This window comes from Geotrypetes seraphini, chromosome 3 (genome assembly GCF_902459505.1).
Source record: "Geotrypetes seraphini chromosome 3, aGeoSer1.1, whole genome shotgun sequence".
Taxonomy (NCBI): Eukaryota; Metazoa; Chordata; class Amphibia; order Gymnophiona; family Dermophiidae; genus Geotrypetes; species Geotrypetes seraphini.
The window spans coordinates 67,134,855-67,152,969 of record NC_047086.1 but is presented as its reverse complement, the minus strand read 5'-3'; the positions used below and the strand labels follow the sequence as shown (position 1 = coordinate 67,152,969).

Here is an 18,115-nt window from a genome sequence, read left to right as displayed (position 1 = left end):
GAAAGGCAGAAAGAAAGAGGGGGGACCAAGGGGAGAGAAAGAAAGGCAGAAATAAAGAGGGGGTCAAGGGGGAGAGAAAGAAAGGCAGAAAGAAAGAGGAGGGCCAGGGGGAGAGAGAAATAAAGAGGGAGGCCAGGGGGAGAGAGAAAGAAAGGCAGAAATAAAGAGGGGGCCAGGGGGAGGGAGAAAGAAAGGCAGAAATAAAGAGGGGAGCCAGGGGGAGAGAGAAAGAAAGGGGGGGGCAGGAGAAGAAAGAAGAAGGACCAGAAGAAGGACCAGAGACTCATGAAATCACCAGACAAAAAAGTAGGAAAAATGATTTTATTTTCAACTTAGTGATCAAAATGTGTCCGTTTTGAAAATTTATATCTGCTGTCTATATTTTGCACTATGGCCCCCTTTTACTAAACCGCAATAGCGTTTTTTAGCGCAGGGAGCCTATGAGCGTCAAGAGCAGCGTGGGGCATTCAGCGCAGCTCCCTACGCTAAAAACCGCTATCGCAGTTTAGTAAAAAGGGAGGGGGAATATTTGTCTATTTTTGTATAGTTGTTACTGAGGTGACATTGCATAAAGTCATCTGCCTTGACCTCTTTGAAAACCCGCGGAATATAAATGATAATTAACATTTTCTCTGCGTACAGCGTGCTTTGTGTTTTTAAAATTTTATTGTTGGTAGATCATTTTGACTTGGCCACAAAGGTAAGGGGGAGGGAGGGAGGGGAGCTGCTGAAAGACATCTAGTAATCCTTGCAGGCTTGACTGTGCAAGGAATTATTTTTGTAAAATCATGTTTTGTTATGTGACTGGCATTATCTAGACTTTAATTTCTATGAATGAATAGAATGACAATGATATAAAATTACTTGCTTGTTTTTATGTGCGTGCGCTGAAGGAAAGTGGAGAGAGAGTGGGCTGAGGATGCTGAAGGAAAATGGGGAAGAGAGTGGGGAGAAGACGCTGATTTATAAATTGACAATTGTACAGAATATTGTTTCTTTTTATACTTTAATATAAACAATTCAAGGCTTGTGTGGATGGAATCAGGTGGTTTGCGGGGATGGGGACCGAGCTTATGGGGATTAGTCCAATAAAATGGTATTTTTTTATTTCTCATTATTTATTTTATTTTTATTTGTTAATTTATAAAGTGGTGATTGTTATGTATCAGTTTTTTCAAATTTACATCTACTGTCTTTATATTTTGCACTGTATTAGAGGACATGTGTTACTGTTTTTTGTGGTGTTGCATTGTATCCAGGGTCTGGTTTCTTGGCGGATCAGTTTAACTTTTGTCTACATATTTCTATTTTTAGTTTGTGATTATTCCATTTTGGGCGAGGTTGTATCTCTGTTCTGTGTGTATGAAAAGAACACAGTTTTCAGTTGGCATTGACTACAGGATCAATTGACTGTGCGGGATCTGGCTTGTTTAGTTTTACAATGTATGTGTTGGTGTTCTAGTGCTCACTGCAGTGTTTAAGATGCAGCCTTTTCCTAGGTACACTCTTGTGGTGCGATATGTAGATTGTTACTAAAAATCATATTTTTCATATAGATGGGGGGGGGGGGCAAAAAATGATGGGCCCCGGGTGCCACATACTCTAGGTACGCCACTGCTCTAAATTCACCTGTTTGAACATCATCAAGGTTTGTCTCTCTCTCCATCCTTTCCTGTTGTCTGATTTGCTTTTATTCAAGTCCTGTCCATGTTTCAGCTGTTTATATGCCTACCTATATTATTTTTTATTACCAATTAAATTTTTGTTCTCAATAGTAAATGTCACTCTTTTAGCTCTTCAATTTTTAATGAAACACTGACATATACTAGTCTCAAACACCCTCAAAATTTATTAATCATAACTGAATTATTACAAAAGAAAATGCTTAGAACAGCAACAATAATGTGCTATGTGACACAGTCATTCAGAGGTAATGTTTTATCTCCTATTGGTGCAGCTACTTAATTATTTGAATCAAGCAGAAACATGCCGGGGTGTGTGTGTGTGTGTGTGTTGTGTTGTTTTTTTAAAAAAAAAAAATACATCAAACCTGTGTCAATGCCCCTTTAAATTATTTTCCCACCTGGCTGTCTCTCTGTAGGAGGGAGAACTCACTCTGACATCACCAAGTCACTGACCAATGGCTATGAACTTTCTGTGCCGGGCACTGTCCATCCTTAGTGGTGCTGAACGAGTTGTAATGCCTTGGCATGAATGAACGGAGTTCTACATCCCTCTATCCCATTACAGCAGTTCGGGCAGAGAGACTGACTCAAAAGAGCACAGCAGTCTGCAAAACAAGCAGCATATCCACCTGCTGAGGTGCACTCCACTGGACCTGCAATGAAAATCTTCAACTTTTTCATAGGTATTGTCCATTAACAGAAGCTTTACATAAGTTTATGAAAATGGTAGTTATGCATTTAGCATGTTTCTTTCCCACTTTGAGTTATCTGGAAGAGAGAACATTAAGATTTATCTTTGCAATTCTTATATTCAGTTTACCTGTTTTTTTTTTTTTTTTTATCTGCTCTTAAATGTATCTGGTTTATATAAAGTTTAGGCATTACTAAGGGCTGACTTTTTCAATGATTCGTTTTTAATTTTGTTTTCTGACAACAAAATGCTGTAATTTTGATTTAAACATCTCTATAAGAGGAATACTGCTGATGTGAACTGAAGTGTGGATAATAATGCATATTATGTAAATAGAAACATTTCTGCTCCATGTGTTCAGTGAATGCCTACTTCCTAGAGTTCATGGACGATTTGATCCCTATTTATTCTAGTGTTGTGAGGTATTATGAACAGGTGCACATTTAACACTAAAGTGTAATTTCTAGTGCCATTCTTTGCTAGATGTGGCACTGAGTATGCTTATTCAAACTATCACCTAGTAATATGTGCAAATCTGTAAATACCATATGGGGAAAGGATGATTTTTTTTCTCAATCAAATGTGAACATTGATAAGAAACTCAGTCATCAAGAAGAAATGTAAATGGGATCTTTGTCTAAACAAATAGTCAAATGTTTGCTAAGTAAAAGCTTTAAGTGCATGTAAAGCTAGGAGAAGAGATATTGACATTTCCATTTGGTTTTGTGCATAGAAAAAAAAAAAAGAGGACAGAACAGAGAGAGAACAGTAGAGTGATAATATTGAAAAAAAAGTTAATGGAATTATATTAGGCTCAATTCATCCAAAATACATATGGCCTCTAGAGAGTGAATTTCATGGGAAATGAAAGCTAAATAGCAGTTTTATAAAAGTGGATATTCTTGAGAAATTTGCAAAAAACAAAGATACTTGAAACAGCCTGCAAAAAGATATGCTTAGTAGATAGAAACAGAAACCATTAGAGATGGTCCATTAATGCCCTTTCATGGATCAATGTACAAAGATTGAGTCATTGCACCAGACATGGACCTTTCATTTGCTTTCTGATGCCTTCAGATATCAATGTTTTTACTTTTGCTTGAACCAGATGTTAGGTCAAAATATTGCCACCCCCATATAGTACCCATTTATTTCAAAGTATATCAAATATTAGTTTTAAGTTTAGGGGTCAATATTCAGTGCTATTTAACTTAACAGAAGAGGCTCCTAGACAGTTACACATTGCTAAGCAGGTCAGTTCAGTTGTCTTTGTTACAAAGTTCTCTTCGGAATGGCACCCACGTACCTGTCTGAATTATTTGATTTTACTCAATTCAAGCATTCTCACAGTTCACACAGCCTTTTTAATTTTCCATCTATTAAAGGCTGTCATTGCATGAAACACCATCAGGCGGCTTTCTGGGACAAGTAATTGAAACCTTTGCTTTTGAATTCCATATTTTATAATCATTTTCAAAAGCAATTAAAGACACAGCTATTTGCCAATTAATTAACTCTTTTCAGCTTGTATTTTTTTGTTAAATTTTGTAAACCACATTGAACTTACTGGTTATGTGGATTAGATTTGTTATGCTATGTTATGTCAGGAGTAGATAACACTTATCAGGATAGCACTTAACAGGAGATTGCCACTAAAATCAGCTCCAATTACAATAGCAGTCTATGGCAAGTGCTGTAATTACCATAGCAGTCTATGGCAAGTGTCGTAATTACCATAGCAGTCTATGGCAAGTGCTGTAATTACCATAGCAGTCTATGGCAAGTGTCGTAATTACCATAGCAGTCTATGGCAAGTGCTGTAATTACCATAGCAGTCTATGACAAGTGCTGTAATTACCATAGCAGTCTATGGCAAGTGTCATAATTATATAGCAGTCTATGGCAAGTGTCGTAATTACCATAGCAGTCTATGGCAAGTGCTATGGGAGTCCTAGGGCAAATCTGGAAGTTATCTGCGCTCTAGTGGCTAAATAGCCAACTGGGCAAGTCGGATTGCAAAATATGTAGCCTGTTAGTTTTCTGTGTTACAGCAGGGAACATCAGCTGGATTTTGATAACTTCCAGTGGGCATGAAAGTCCTCAATATTTAGTGCCAGTCTAATTCTGTATTATCTCTACAATCACTGGCAAGCAAATGAGCAGTGTGATTCTACCATCCAACAGACTTTTTAAAGGTATTGATTATTTAAAAATTAATATAGCACACGCATTATCGTAATAGCTGACATGATTTGGCACATGTCTTATCAGGGGTAATTTTATTAAACTGTCAAAAATATGTGTAACTTACCACAATGTAAGACAATGCCAACAGATATTTTTTAATTATTTATTAGTTATTCATGCACTGCCTATGGAGGTTGTCTAAGTGATTTACATTCAGGTACTAAAGCATTGTTCCCTATCTGTCCTGGTGGGCTCCCACTCTTATCTAATGTACCTGGGGCAATGGAGGATTTGGTGACTTGCCTAGGGTCACAGGAAGCAGCATGGGGCTTGAGGCTACAACTTCAGGGTGCAGAGGCTGTAGCCTAACCACTAGGCCACTTCTCCCTCCTTTTCATTAAAACCAAATGGACTTGATATTCAAAAAAAATACCAAGCTCCTAAATTTATGCTCCTAAACTTGTGTCCTATTTTAAGCCAAATGTAGAAGCTTAAGTTTAAGTTGAAAGTCATATTAGGACCAAAAAGCAATAGGATAGATATTTAGAACTACCGGTACTAGAAAGGGTTAATTTAAAGTGAGTGGGCCAGCCCCAAATAACTGCAAAGTGCCATTGAAAATCCAGTGTGACTGCTGTGGCACTATGCAGTTACTGACAGGGCTGTTTGAGGGCAGAGGATTAGATGCACAAAACATGGTCACTAAGACCATGCAGGTCGTTGTGGGCCAATTTTTGGGCCAATTTCTAGACAGTGATCGATGATCAAACAGCTGCCCATGCAAATGAGTTTGGCAGAGGGCAGTTGAAATACACAGGGAGGAGCCTAAGACCCTGATTGGCTCAGATACCTAAGGCCCTCCCCTGGGATAGGCCTTAGATGGGTTCAGATGCCTATGGTCCCTCCCCTGGCATCTGAGTCAATCAGGGCCTTAGGTCCCTCCCTAAGCATTCCAGGATGCACCGGGAAGGGGAAACACTACCATTTTAAAGTGGCAAGCCTGCGAGCAGGAGGGACTGAGTATCCCTCCTGCTGTCATCTTTTTGTACAGGTATAAGGGTGGTTCGGGGTGCTGGGGGGCATCCGGTGGCAGAGAAGAGTGGGCATTCCTCCTGCCAATTCTTTCTAAAGTAGGGGGAGGAGGGAGGGGAGTCCTGCAAGGGGAGGGGTTCAGGTAGTTTGGTAGGGAGGGGGTTCATGGAGGCAGGAAGGAGTGGGCATCCCTGTTGCTGATTTTTATTTAAGTCCATGGAGGGGGATCCTGGGGGAGTGGTTTGGCTCAGCAGGGAGAGTTCTTATAAGCAGGAGAGAGTGGGCATCCCTCCTGACTCTACTTTTCTTCCGGGAGTCATCGGGTGTGTGTGGGGGGGAGGTGCCGGCTCAACTTTTATTTATGGGACAGATATTGTGTGTGTATGGGTGTGTTACACACAACATCTGTGCCCATAGAAAAGAAAAACACAGGCAGACCTGTCTGAAACACAGTTACCGACAGCTGTCAGTTTTTTCAGGTCAGCATTAACAATCCAATTATGCACGCAATGTTAGGCCATTGATCTGACGGCTCGTTTTAATATTAACAACCTCATTTTAATAGTAATGAGGTCATTTGCAAGCCAGAATTGGAGAATGTACAACTGCTTGGTAAACCGTTTTGAGAATCAGGTCGGCAAATTCCATCGGTCGCTATACCAGTTTAGCGATCATCGGTATAGCATTGGAGAGTTGTGCATCTAGCCCATAATTAAGGCAATGCTGAGATTTACCTAAGCATATAACTAAGTACATTATGCATTGCCAAACTGAAATAGACTGAAGGTCAATCAATCCCAATATCCTGTTTCCAAGTCACTTAAGCCTCCCATTGCCCCAGGTACATTAGATAGATTGTGAGACCAATAGGGACAGACAGTGAAAAATGCTTCAGTACCTGAATAAATTAATGTAAACTGTTCTGAACTCCCATGGGAGAACACTATAGAAAATTGAATAAGTAAATAGTGTGAAAAGCTTCAGCCTAAGAGGCAACTTCATCAGTGATGTCACAATGGCTTGATTGTCCTTCTATACCTGGCTCACTTTTACTATATTTTTATTTCTAGAGTGGTGCGGTGGTTACACCACTGAGGTAACCAGTGAGGTTGAGGGTTCATACCCATGCTGCTGCTCCTTGTGACCCCGGGCAAGTCACTTAATCCCTACATTACCCCAGATACATTAGATAGATTGTGAGCCCACAGAGACAGGCAGTGAAAAATGCTTGAGTACCTGAATAAATTCATGTAAAAACATTCTGAGCTCCCCTGGGAGAACAATATAGAAAATTGAATAAATAAATAGTGTGAAAAGCTTTAGCCTCTGATAACCAGAGCTGGTATTGTGACATCATAATGCCTCATTCCACCCCTGCCTAAGAGCCAACCTCATCAGTGATGTCACAATGGCTTGATTGTCCTTCTATACCTGGTTCACTTTTACTATATTTTGATTTCTAGAGTGGTGCGGTGGTTAAAGCTACAGCCTCAGTACCCTGAGATTGTGGGTTCATACCCACGCTGCTCCTTGTGACCCCGGGCAAGTCACTTAATCCCTCCATTACCTCAGATACATTAGATAGATTGTGAGCCCACCGGGACAGGCAGTGAAAAATGCTTGAGTACCTGAATACATTCCTGTAAACTGTTCTGAGCTCCCCTGGGAGAACAGTATAGAAAATTGAATGAATAAATAAAATTGCACACGTAACTTTGGCTACCATTTATAGAGTTTGGGGGTACTTCTGTACATTCTCACATAAAGTTAGGATAGCAAAAAAGTCTCAACAATCCAGGCATACAATCTAATTCTGTTCCAAATATATTATCAGACTCAATTTTAAAAAAGATAGATGTCGAAAAGCATAAACCAGCACTTGGACGTCTTACTAGTCAAAACGTCCAAGTGGGCATTCTCAAAACAGACTTTACAGACATCTTTCTGGTCTATTTCTCTCCAGTGCATCTAAATCTTAAGAGTGTGTGTTAGAGATGTGTTTTGTGCGGGCTTAGGACTTGGACGTTCTGCAGGAATGATTAAACCATTAACAAAACGTCCAGGGCACCATTTAGACTTTTGGTGCTAGACCTATTTTAAGAATGAACATGGATCTAAAAGGCGCCCAAACTGACCAGATGACCACTGGAGGGATTAAGGCATGACCCCCCTTACTCCCCCAGTTGTCACTGACCCCCCTCCCATCACCCAAAGGTGTGAAAAAAACACTAGCATTTTGCAGCCTGTATGACAGATTCACGTGGCTCGCATATGAGGGGGTGCTGAAAAGTTCTCGGCCCAACCAACTTCTTAAATCTGATGTTATTTTGCAGCTGTAGCTGAAAAGGAGTGTTATTTTATTTTATCTTATTAGAGTTTGCAAATTTCCACTTTGCGAAGCTAAACTAACACTCAGATATTGCGGGATGTGAGGTTTTTTTTGGTAACTTCAGTTGTGAACAAGTGTTTGGATGAGGGAATGTTTCCATCTGGATATAAAGACTCTATAGTAACACCGGTTTTGAAAAAGAGTGGATTAAATGTTGAAGAGATGAAAAATTTTCACCCCATTTCTGTGGTTCCATTTCTTGGAAAGGTGATTGAGAAAGTAGTGATTAAATAGTTGAACGATTATATAAGTCGGGATGATTGTCTAGATCAGGAGTAGGCAATTCCGGTCTTCGAGAGTCGGAGCCAGGTCAGGTTTTCAGGATATCTACAATGAATATGTATGAGATGGATTCGCATGCACTGCCTCCTTGAGATGCAAATCTATCTCATGCATATTTATTGTGGATATCCTGAAAACCTGACCTGGCTCCGGCTCTCGAGGACCGGAATTGCCTACACCTGGTTTAGACCCATTTTAATTTGGGTTTCAACATGTGCATAGCATGGAGTTGCTCCTGGTTTCTGTACTTAATGCCTTAAGGGGCTTTTGACACTATCAATTTAGACGTATTGTTATTGAAGTTGGAAAGATTGGGAATTGTTAAGGAGGTTTTGCAATGGATTGCATCCTATTAGGGGGGCAGATTGTTTAGAGTGAGAAATGGAGTAGAAATATCTAGAATTGTTGATGTTGAGAGGTGTATCACAGGGTTCGGCCCTCTCTGCCATGTATGTCCATATTGGGAGTTATGTTTCAGAAGTTAGGGGTACAATATAAGCTTTATGCAGATGATATACTCTTTTTTTTCCCACTGTGTAACGATGTTCATAAGATGGAGAAGTGTCTGCAAGGTAATATGGAAAAGATTGTTAAATGGATGGATGATTATGGATTAAAATTGAATGTGAATAAAGCAGATGATAATTATTAAAAAAAAATCCAATGGATGGTCTGGATTTAGAAAATGTGAGTGTGATGGGAGAGCAACTGTTGGTAATAAAGGAGATGAATGTGTTAGGGCTATGTTTGGATAGCTTGTTGACAATGGAAAGTCAAATATTGAAAACAATTCAAGTGGGGTACATGCATTTACAAATGTTGTATAAGCTAAAACCCATGCTTCAGAATTATGATTTTTGTCCTGTGGTGCAAACGTTCATTTTGAGTAAGGTGGATTATTGTAATGCATTGTACCTGAGGGTTGTGAAAGTGAAGATTAGGGTTCTGCAATTACTGGTGTGCCTTGAATGGCTCATATCACACCAATCTTGAAACAGCTACATTGGTTGCTGATTCAACAAAGAATACAATAAGACCATAAGAACTGCCACTGCTGGGTCAGACTAGTGATCCATCCTGCCCAGCAGTCCGCTCAAGCGGCGGCCCAAGGTCAAGACCAGTGCTCCAAATGAGTCCAGTCTCACCAGTTTAGCATGAACTTGTCCTACTTTGTCTTGAAACCCTGGAGGGTGTTTTCCCCTATAACAGACTCTGGAAGAGCGTTCCAGTTTTCTACCACTCTCTGGGTGAAGAAGAATTTCCTTACATTTGTACGGAATCTATCCCCTTTCAACTTTAGAGAGTGCCCTCTCGTTCTCCCTACCTTGGAGAGGGTGAACAATCTGTCTTTATCTGCTAAGTCTATTCCCTTCAGTATTTTGAATGTTTCGATCATGTCCCCTCGCAGTCTCCTCTTTTCAAAACGAGTAAAGTCTAATCTTGCAATACGAGTACATACAGTATACACATCACATCTTCTCTCTCCGACTCTGCAGGAGTGTAGTGACTGTTCTAAACAAGCGAGGTCTTCCATTACGAGTGCATATAGTATTTTGTATTAAAGTTTTTGGGTTGTGGAACGAATCGTCTGAGTTTCCATTATTTCCTATAGGGAAATTCGCTTTGATATACGAGTGCTTTGGATTACAAGCGTGCTTCTGGAACGAATTATGCTCACAAACCAAGGCTTTACTGTAGTTATATTTAATTCTCAGGGCTGCTGACAGAGCAGAATATGAGTATATCTGTTAGGAAGCTGTCTTTCTCACCCCAAAAATTCACCACCGCCAGAGAGAATAAATCTGACTTCAAAATCACTTTAACCAGAGATTTCTTCCTTTTAGCGGGGGGTTTCAGAATACTACCATAACTGGGTTTATCATTTATCGTTTATTAAAACTTGATATACCACTTTAGTTGCAACCCAATTCAAAGCAGTGTACAATAAAAACAAATTTTAAAAATAAAAATGGAACGCCATTAGTTATAGGACAGAATCACTCATTCATACCAAAAAAGTGTGAGTTTTATACAAAGTACTGCAAAAATAACACATGCTCACCATTACTTTTACTTCAAATCTACTTTTTTTTTTCCTAAGAAAAAGCACATACGTGTTTAAAGCATGTGCACTTACACCAGCCATAAAGCATGTGTAAATGCTCAGGTCTAGATTGAGCAGAAAGATGCACAAATTATAGGGCTCCTTTTACTGAGCTGCGATAGTGGTCTTAGCGCAGGCTTAGCGCATGCAGAATTGCTGCGCATGCTAGACACTTATGCCAGCATTGAGCTGGCGTTACTTCTAACCGCATAGCGCAGGTTTAGCGCACGCTAAAATTCTGCGTGCGCTAAAAATGCTATCGCAGCTTAGTATTTTATCGCAGCCCATAGTATTTAATTATTTAGGCTCAAAAGTGTCTTGCCCGTCCACCTTCCACAGAGTTTTTGCCCAGATTTAACACATGTGATTGCCCACCTGCAAAGTACACACCATTGAAGATAGATGTGTACTTACACAATATTTATTTAATATTTATATACCACTTATAGCCTACGTGGTTTACATTCAGGTACTCAAGCATTTTCCCTCTCTGTCCTGGTGGGCTCACAATCTATTTAATGTACCTGGGGCAGTGGAGGATTAAGGGACTTGCCCAGGGTAACAAGGAGCAGCATGGGGTTTGAACCCACAACTTCAGGGTGCTGAGGCTATAGCTCTAACCACTGCCCCATACTCTCCTTCTATAGAGCAGTGTTCTTCAATGCAAGGCCCCGGAGACCTCTGGAACACCCCCCATTGTCTTTCTGGGGGGGGGGGTTCTTTTTCTTTTTCTGCTACTCTGTCTCTCTACCCAGGCATAGGACAGAAAGCTGAATGCTTGAAGGACAAGGCATTTTTCAAAAGATAAAAAAAAAAAAATAGAATGCATTTGGAAATGCTCACAACCTTTAGGATACCCCCAGTGAAGTTTGAAGGTTGGCTGGTCATTGATACACACTGGTCAGCAATGTTATGGCCCTACATGGAAATATATTTAAAGGCTCTCCATCCATTCATGAGAATCCAAAGTATCTCCAGCTTAAAAATTAATCATGACCACTGAAATAGAATGTAGAAAAATTATTGTCATGTATGTGTATATGTGTTCATATACATGAGTAAATTACTTGAATAAAAAAACGCTATAGAGGCAGATGTTACTGATGCAGACTTTCTTGTTTCAACAAAATGATCCACAACTCTGAACAATGAAGAGGACTCAACACAGTCTGTGTTTTGACCAAAATGTCTTCTTCAGGGGTCCTATGGATATGAATTTATGTGCAATTGTAAATCTAAGTATATTCTGAAGTTTTAAGTGAGATGGGATCAATTGGTGTGGAGTTAAATATATTCTGAGGTATTAAGTGAGAAGCTTGTATAATGCAGATGTGAATTTAATAAATGTGATCAATAAATTATGGTACAAACGTGATGAGTGTGATCAATGGGAACATTGGTTACGATGAAAGGACATTGATGATTGAAAGATGGTGCACTGATATAAAGTGTCAAACATCAAGTAGTGTGTAACAAATATATAGCCACTGAAACCCAAATCAGATGAAGATTAACCATGTGGGCTTGAAGTTTGTAGAAAAAATGTGGGTAAGTACCTGATGAAGTCCCTTCAAGAGTTCTGTGGATGTAATGGCCTAAAGCCCTTAAAAACAGAAATTATAAAACTTATCTAATCTAATCCTTAGGTTTGTATACCGCATCTTCTCCACGTTTGTAGAGCTCAGCACAGTTTACAGGAGATGAAATAGGAAGGAACTACAATAAAGGGTTAGAGGTCGAAGTATGAAGAATATTTAGAGGACTTGGGATGCCAGATATGAAGAGTTTTTGAGGACTTGGGATACCAAAGTTGGAGAGAGGCTTACATTTTTGAGAAAAGCCAGGTTTTCAGATGTTTGTGGAAAACTTGGAGAGAGCTCAAGTTCCGAAGAGGGGAGGTAAGGTTGTTCCAGAGCTCAGTGATTTTGAAGGGGAGGGAGGTCCCTAGCTTTCCTGTATGGGAAATGCCTTTTAGCGAGGGGAAGGATAGTTTTAATTTGTGTGAGGGTCTGGTGGTATTAGGGTTTGAAGAATTCCAAGAAAGAGGAATAAAGGGAGGGAGAATACCGTGTAGGATCTTGAAAGCTAGACAGGTGCATTTAAAGTGGACCCTGGCAATTATCGGAAGCCAGTGAAGTTTGGACAGGAGCGGAGAGACATGGTCAAATTTACTTTTAGTGAAGATGAGCTTGGCTGCGGCATTCTGAATCTGCTGAAATCTATGAAGGTTTTTCTTAGTTAGGCTTAAGTAGATAGAGTTGCAGTAGTCTAATCTGGAAAGGATGATGGATTGGACAAAGAGAGTAAAATGGTTTTGATGGAAGCAGGATCTAACTTTCCTCAGCATATGAAGGCTGAAAAAGCATTTTTTTTACCAAGGATTGGAGGTGGTCGTTGAAGGGCAATGTGGAATCAATGATGACGCCCAGAACATTGCTCGAGAACTCAAGCCGCAGAGTGGAGCCAGAGGGTAATGGGATGGAGGTGGGTAGTTGGTCTAGTTTTGGGCCGAGCCAAAGAAGTCTTGTTTTGGACTCGTTCAGTTTCATTTGCACAGTGTGGGCCCAGGATTGTAGGTTCATTATACAAAAGGATATGTTTTTAGACATAAGGTTATATTAAAAGCGGAATTATATTTCAAAAGGGGGAAAACTATGGGCTCCTTTTACTAAGATGCACCAGCGTTTTTAGCGTACGCAGGAAATTACCATGCGCTCCGCTCCTAGAACTAACGCCAGCTCAATGCTGGCATTAAGGTCTAGTGCGCGCGGCAATGTAGCGTGCACTATTCCATGCGTTAAAGCCCTAGCGCACCTTAGGGTTCCTTTTACTAAGGTGCGCTAGTGTTTTTAGCGCACGCAGCAGATTAGCGCATGCTAACCCTACGCTGTGCGGTTAGAATGCCAGCTCAATGCTGGCATTAGTGTCTAGCGCATGCGGCATTGTAGCACGCGCTATTCCACGCGTTAAAGCCCTAACGCAGTTTAGTAAAAGGAGCCCTTAGTAAAATGAACCCTATGTGATGACCCAAAAAGTTATATAGAATTATATGTAAAACTGGACTGTAGATAAAGTCTGCATCAGGAACATGTGCCTCCACAGCGTTTTATTGGTTTGATCTTTTGCCTCCCGGGTCAACATTTTTGTTGATAGATGACTAGAATGCCAATATTTGCATATGTCCTTGCTGCTTAAATCTAGGTGGGCCATTTAGATGAGTCATCCAGTCTCATTAAATTTAGCTGGTCAAAATTTTGACTGGTGAGACGAAGGAGAATATTCAGCTAAAAAACCTAGCCAGTTCTCATATAGATTCAGAGGTATTTGAATATTGATGTCAACCCTTCTAAAATAAAATGTGAATATTATTTGTATTTACTTACAGTATATCTGGCAGTTCTGGTAGATACAGCTGGTTCGTGGACAACTGACTGTTTCCAGTTAAGAGAGCAATGTATACATGAAGCCAACAGATGTGGAAATATTTTGAATACATATGAAGATGCCTGTAATAGTACAGGTACTGTAATAATTTAATAATGTGTTATGAAGTCTATTATTTTAAATGCATTTGAAGATACACTGAAGTATGCAGTTAGATACACATTTAAACACTTTAAGACTGCTTCAATGTACAGTCAAACCTCGGTTTACGAGTAACCCAGTTTGCGAGTGTTTTGCAAGACGAGCAAAACACTCAGCAAACTTTTGACTCACAAACCGACCATTGACTCGATTTGCGAGCCCCCCACCTATCCCGACTGCGGGAACCAACAATATTGCTCCCCCCGAGGCCACCAGCGCTGCTTCCTCCCATCACGATCGTCTCCTCCCCATCTACCAACAGGACCTGTCCATACCCGTGTGCCACCGGAGTTAGAAAGGGCCTGCCGCCAGTCTGCTGCTGAGCCTTGAGCATCTGCGCATGCTCAAGGCCTTCTGGATCTCATTCTCACCGAGATTCTCATGAGACTCGAGATCTCATGAGAATCTCGGAGAGGGTGAGATCCAGAAGGCCTGAGCATGCGCAGATGCTCAAGGCTCAGCAGCAGACTGGCGGCAGGCACTTTCTATCACCGGCGGTGCAGGGGTAAGGACAGGGCCAGTTGGGGAGGGGGGGTAGAGGTGATAGCAGCACCGGTGGCCTTGAGTGGAGCATGGGAGCTGGGGTGCATCTTGCAGGAGAGAGCCAGCACCTGAGAGTCCCAGCAGAGGGGGTAGTGGCATCCGGGGGGAGGGGGGCAGCGTCCGGGAGCGGCAGAGCCAACAGTGTCCAGTCGGGCTCTGTGGCGGTGGTGGCGGTTTGTTTAGCCAGCACCACCCGCAGTGAGAGGCAGTGAACAGCAGCAGAGGAGAAGAATTGGAGGAGCCGCGTGGATGGGTCTGTGGCAGAGGCAGCGGTGGAGGCGTCCCTAATGGTAATTAAGTTTTTGGGGATGTGGAACGAATTATTCAAGTTTACACTAACTCTTATGGGAAAAGTTGCTTTGATATATGAGTGTTTAGGTTTAAGAGCATGCTTCTGGAACGAATTATGCTAGTAAACCAAGGTACCACTGTATTTATGTGATCACAACAAAGAAATATTTCACAGCTGTATTTGCCCTATATAATAACTTGGCCTATTTTATTAACTTAGAGACCCTTTTACTAAGCTGCATTAGATGCTAATGTGCCTAACGCAGGATGCGCTAAAATGTTCTGCACTAGTTCTGTCATCTGTGCATGCTAAGTGTATGGAATTTATTTATTTTTTTCTTTTTGTATTTTTTTGAAGAGGGTAGTTCAGGAGTAGAAAATGGGCATGGATATGCTAATCAGCTAGTGCGCTGACATCACTATCACGTTAACTAGTTAGTGCATCCATAACATGGGTACCTTTAGACCTCCTAAACAGGAGGCAGTAAGTGTAGTCACGATAATTTTTTTTAATGATCACTCATGCTAATGCTAACGTTAGTGCACAACAGTTAATGCAAACAATAGATGAAAAACATCCCGTTTTGTTGGCCATTCTAGAAATGGGCTCAGTGCACAGGAAAGACCCACATAAGGATACGCTAAGCCCAGCTTAGGAAAAGGCATTTCTGTAAATAAAAAAAGGGTTTTATGCATATACCTGTGCTGAATATCAAATACATGCATAAGTATATGTACGCATAAAGAAGATGTTGGAGTAAAGAGGGTATTCACGTGCTGTATGTACTGTTGGATTTTTAGAAGTACGCCAATAACTTTTCATGGAAAAAAGTCAATTTCAAAGGAAAAATGCTCCCTTTTTGGTACTGATGTAAAATCTGTAGGTAAAATTGACCCCCTCTTCCCCCTCCCCCCACCCCAATTTTCAGCGTTTTGCTTAGTTGAAAGTTGTCCTTCATTTTACAAATTGTATGCAATAAATTGTTGCACTTGAGACCTATTTTATTTTCAAAAGTATCCTAAGATTTGAGGTTAGGCAGTAGCATAAGATGATAGCAGTAAGGGACCAACCGATAGGCCAAGCCTATCTGCCCTGATCTATTAACCCTTTCAGGACCATAAGGATCGTAGGCCAATTTTTGTGGTTTTGACGACATTTTTATGGTAAAAAGGGCTTGCAGATGCCAAAAAATTGATTTTTTTTGTGAAATATCTTTATTTTTATTTAAAAAAATCACACTTCTGGCTTATGGACAGTGTGGCAAGTGAATCTTCTCGTCAATCTAACAACGACGCTAATGAATGAATGTCGGAACCAGTTTGTTTACATAAAGGCAGTATCGTATGGAATCCGTACATATCAAATTTAGAACTGTAGACTATCCCAATCAAAATTTATAGGATTTTAAAGTTATGGGACAAATATGTCCCTTGGTCCTGAAAGGGCTACAGAATCATATAGACTGCCTCATCAAAAATTTGACCATGCATAGGTGGGCCATTCGGTTAATCCTGTGGACATGGAGTCCATTACTACAGGAAAGATGCTCATCTTTATTTATTTATTTATTCAATTTTCTATACTGTTCTCCCAGGGGAGCTCAGAACAATTTTACATGAATTTATTCGGGTACTCAAGCATTTTTCCCTGTCTGTCCCGGCGGGCTCACAATCTAGCTAATGTACCAGGAGCAATGGAGGGATTAAGTGACTTGCCCAGGGTCACAAGGAGCAGAGTGGGTTTGAACCCACAACCCCAGGGTGCTGAGGCTGTAGCTTTAACCACTGCGCCATACTCTCCCCCTTTTTGCTCTTTCTTCCACTCAGTGGTGGTGGTTTACATTGGGCAAAGGCTCCGCACCTGTACCTCGGTCTGGGTAGGCAGTGCAGCCGCATAGGGCCCAAGGAACATGGGGGCAAAAAAAATCACTTTCCATCCATTGTATCCCCTGTGATGGCACTGTGCAGCAGTGGATGGGGCAGGGAAGATAGGGGTGTGTCACAAAGGGACATTTCTGCTTGTTACACTCCTGAAATGTTTTTTCAGTAGTAGGAAAGTAGGGAAGGCACTGCTTTTGACCCTCCTATGGTTCACACAGTTCAACTGTCAGTTGTTTGAACCATGTGATCTCTTGTAGATACAGTATGCCTAAGGTGACCATTTATTTTTTTCATCAAAACGGGACATCTATTATTATTCAGTCCCACCCCCAACTCTGCCCTAGCCACACCTCCAATCCTGCCCTAGCCCCGCCCCAGCTCCGCCCCCAATTTCTTCCATTCATTTTTCATGTACACATAATATTTTATTAATTCATAATGGTAACATTAAATTTTTTAAAAACCACAAAGCATACTATACGCAGAGAAAATGTTAATTATCATTTATATTTGGGGGTTTTCAAAGATGTCAAGGCAGATGACTTTAAAATATGCAATGTCACCTCAGTAACCATAGAAAAATAGACAAATATAGTACATATATAAATTCTCAAAACAGACACATTTTGATAACTAAATTGAAAATAAAATCATTTTTCCTACCTTTGCTGTCTGGTGATTTCATGAGTTTCTTGTTGCGTTTCCTTCTGACTGTGCATCCTTTCTTTCATTTCTTTCTTTCTGCATTCAGACCCAACAATTGTCCCTTTCTATTCCCTCCCTCCTTCCTTCCCATGTCCTCAGTGTCCTCAGTGCCTCCTTCCTATGTCTTTATTGCCCCTTCCTGTGTCCTTAGTGCCCTCAGTGCCTCCTTCCTATGTCCTTAGTGCCCCCAGTGCCTCCTTAGTGCCCCTTCCTGTGTCTTTAGTGCCCCCAGTGCCTCCTTCCTATGTCCTTAGTGTCCCTTCCTATATCCTTAGTGTTCTTGGTTCCTCCTTCCTATGTCCCCCTCACTGCCTTCCAGCCTTCCAGCCTCTCCACCCCCTCCCCTATGCTCTGGCATCTCTCTGTTCTCCTTTCCTTCCTTCCCACTCCACCCCATGGTCTGGCATCTCTATCTCCTTCCCATCTCTCTCCTCTCCTTCCATCTCCCCCTCCCACTCCATTATCTGGCATCTCTTCTTCCTTTCTCTCCTTCCTTCCTCCTGGTCTGGCATCTGTCTCTTCCCCTTCCCCCCATATACCCTGACATCTCTCCCCCCCCTCCATGGTCTGGTAGCTCCTTTCCTTTCCCTCCCTCCCATGGTCTTGGCATCTCTTTTCTCTCCTCTCCCTTCCCTGGTCTTCCTTTTCCCCTCTCTCTCCCCAATTGGGTGCAGCTGCAGCACTTCTCTTCCCCTATCTCCTCCCCAATCAGATGCAGCAGCAGCACTTCTCTTCCCCTT

The 18,115-nt window shown here is 41.2% G+C and overlaps 1 protein-coding gene across 2 annotated transcripts in view; it reads left to right on the top strand.

Moving 5' to 3' along the window:
* Nucleotides 1-2,252: 2,252 nt before the first annotated feature.
* The window catches only part of GFRAL (GDNF family receptor alpha like), a 79,667-nt gene continuing 63,804 nt past the window's right edge, over nucleotides 2,253-18,115 (top strand). For both annotated transcript variants that reach the window (XM_033935919.1, XM_033935918.1), the window contains exons 1-2: nucleotides 2,253-2,368; nucleotides 13,756-13,890. In XM_033935919.1, coding sequence (XP_033791810.1) covers nucleotides 2,344-2,368; nucleotides 13,756-13,890 — 160 coding nt within the window. In that variant the 5' untranslated portion in view covers nucleotides 2,253-2,343. The remainder of the gene's footprint in view (nucleotides 2,369-13,755; nucleotides 13,891-18,115) is intronic.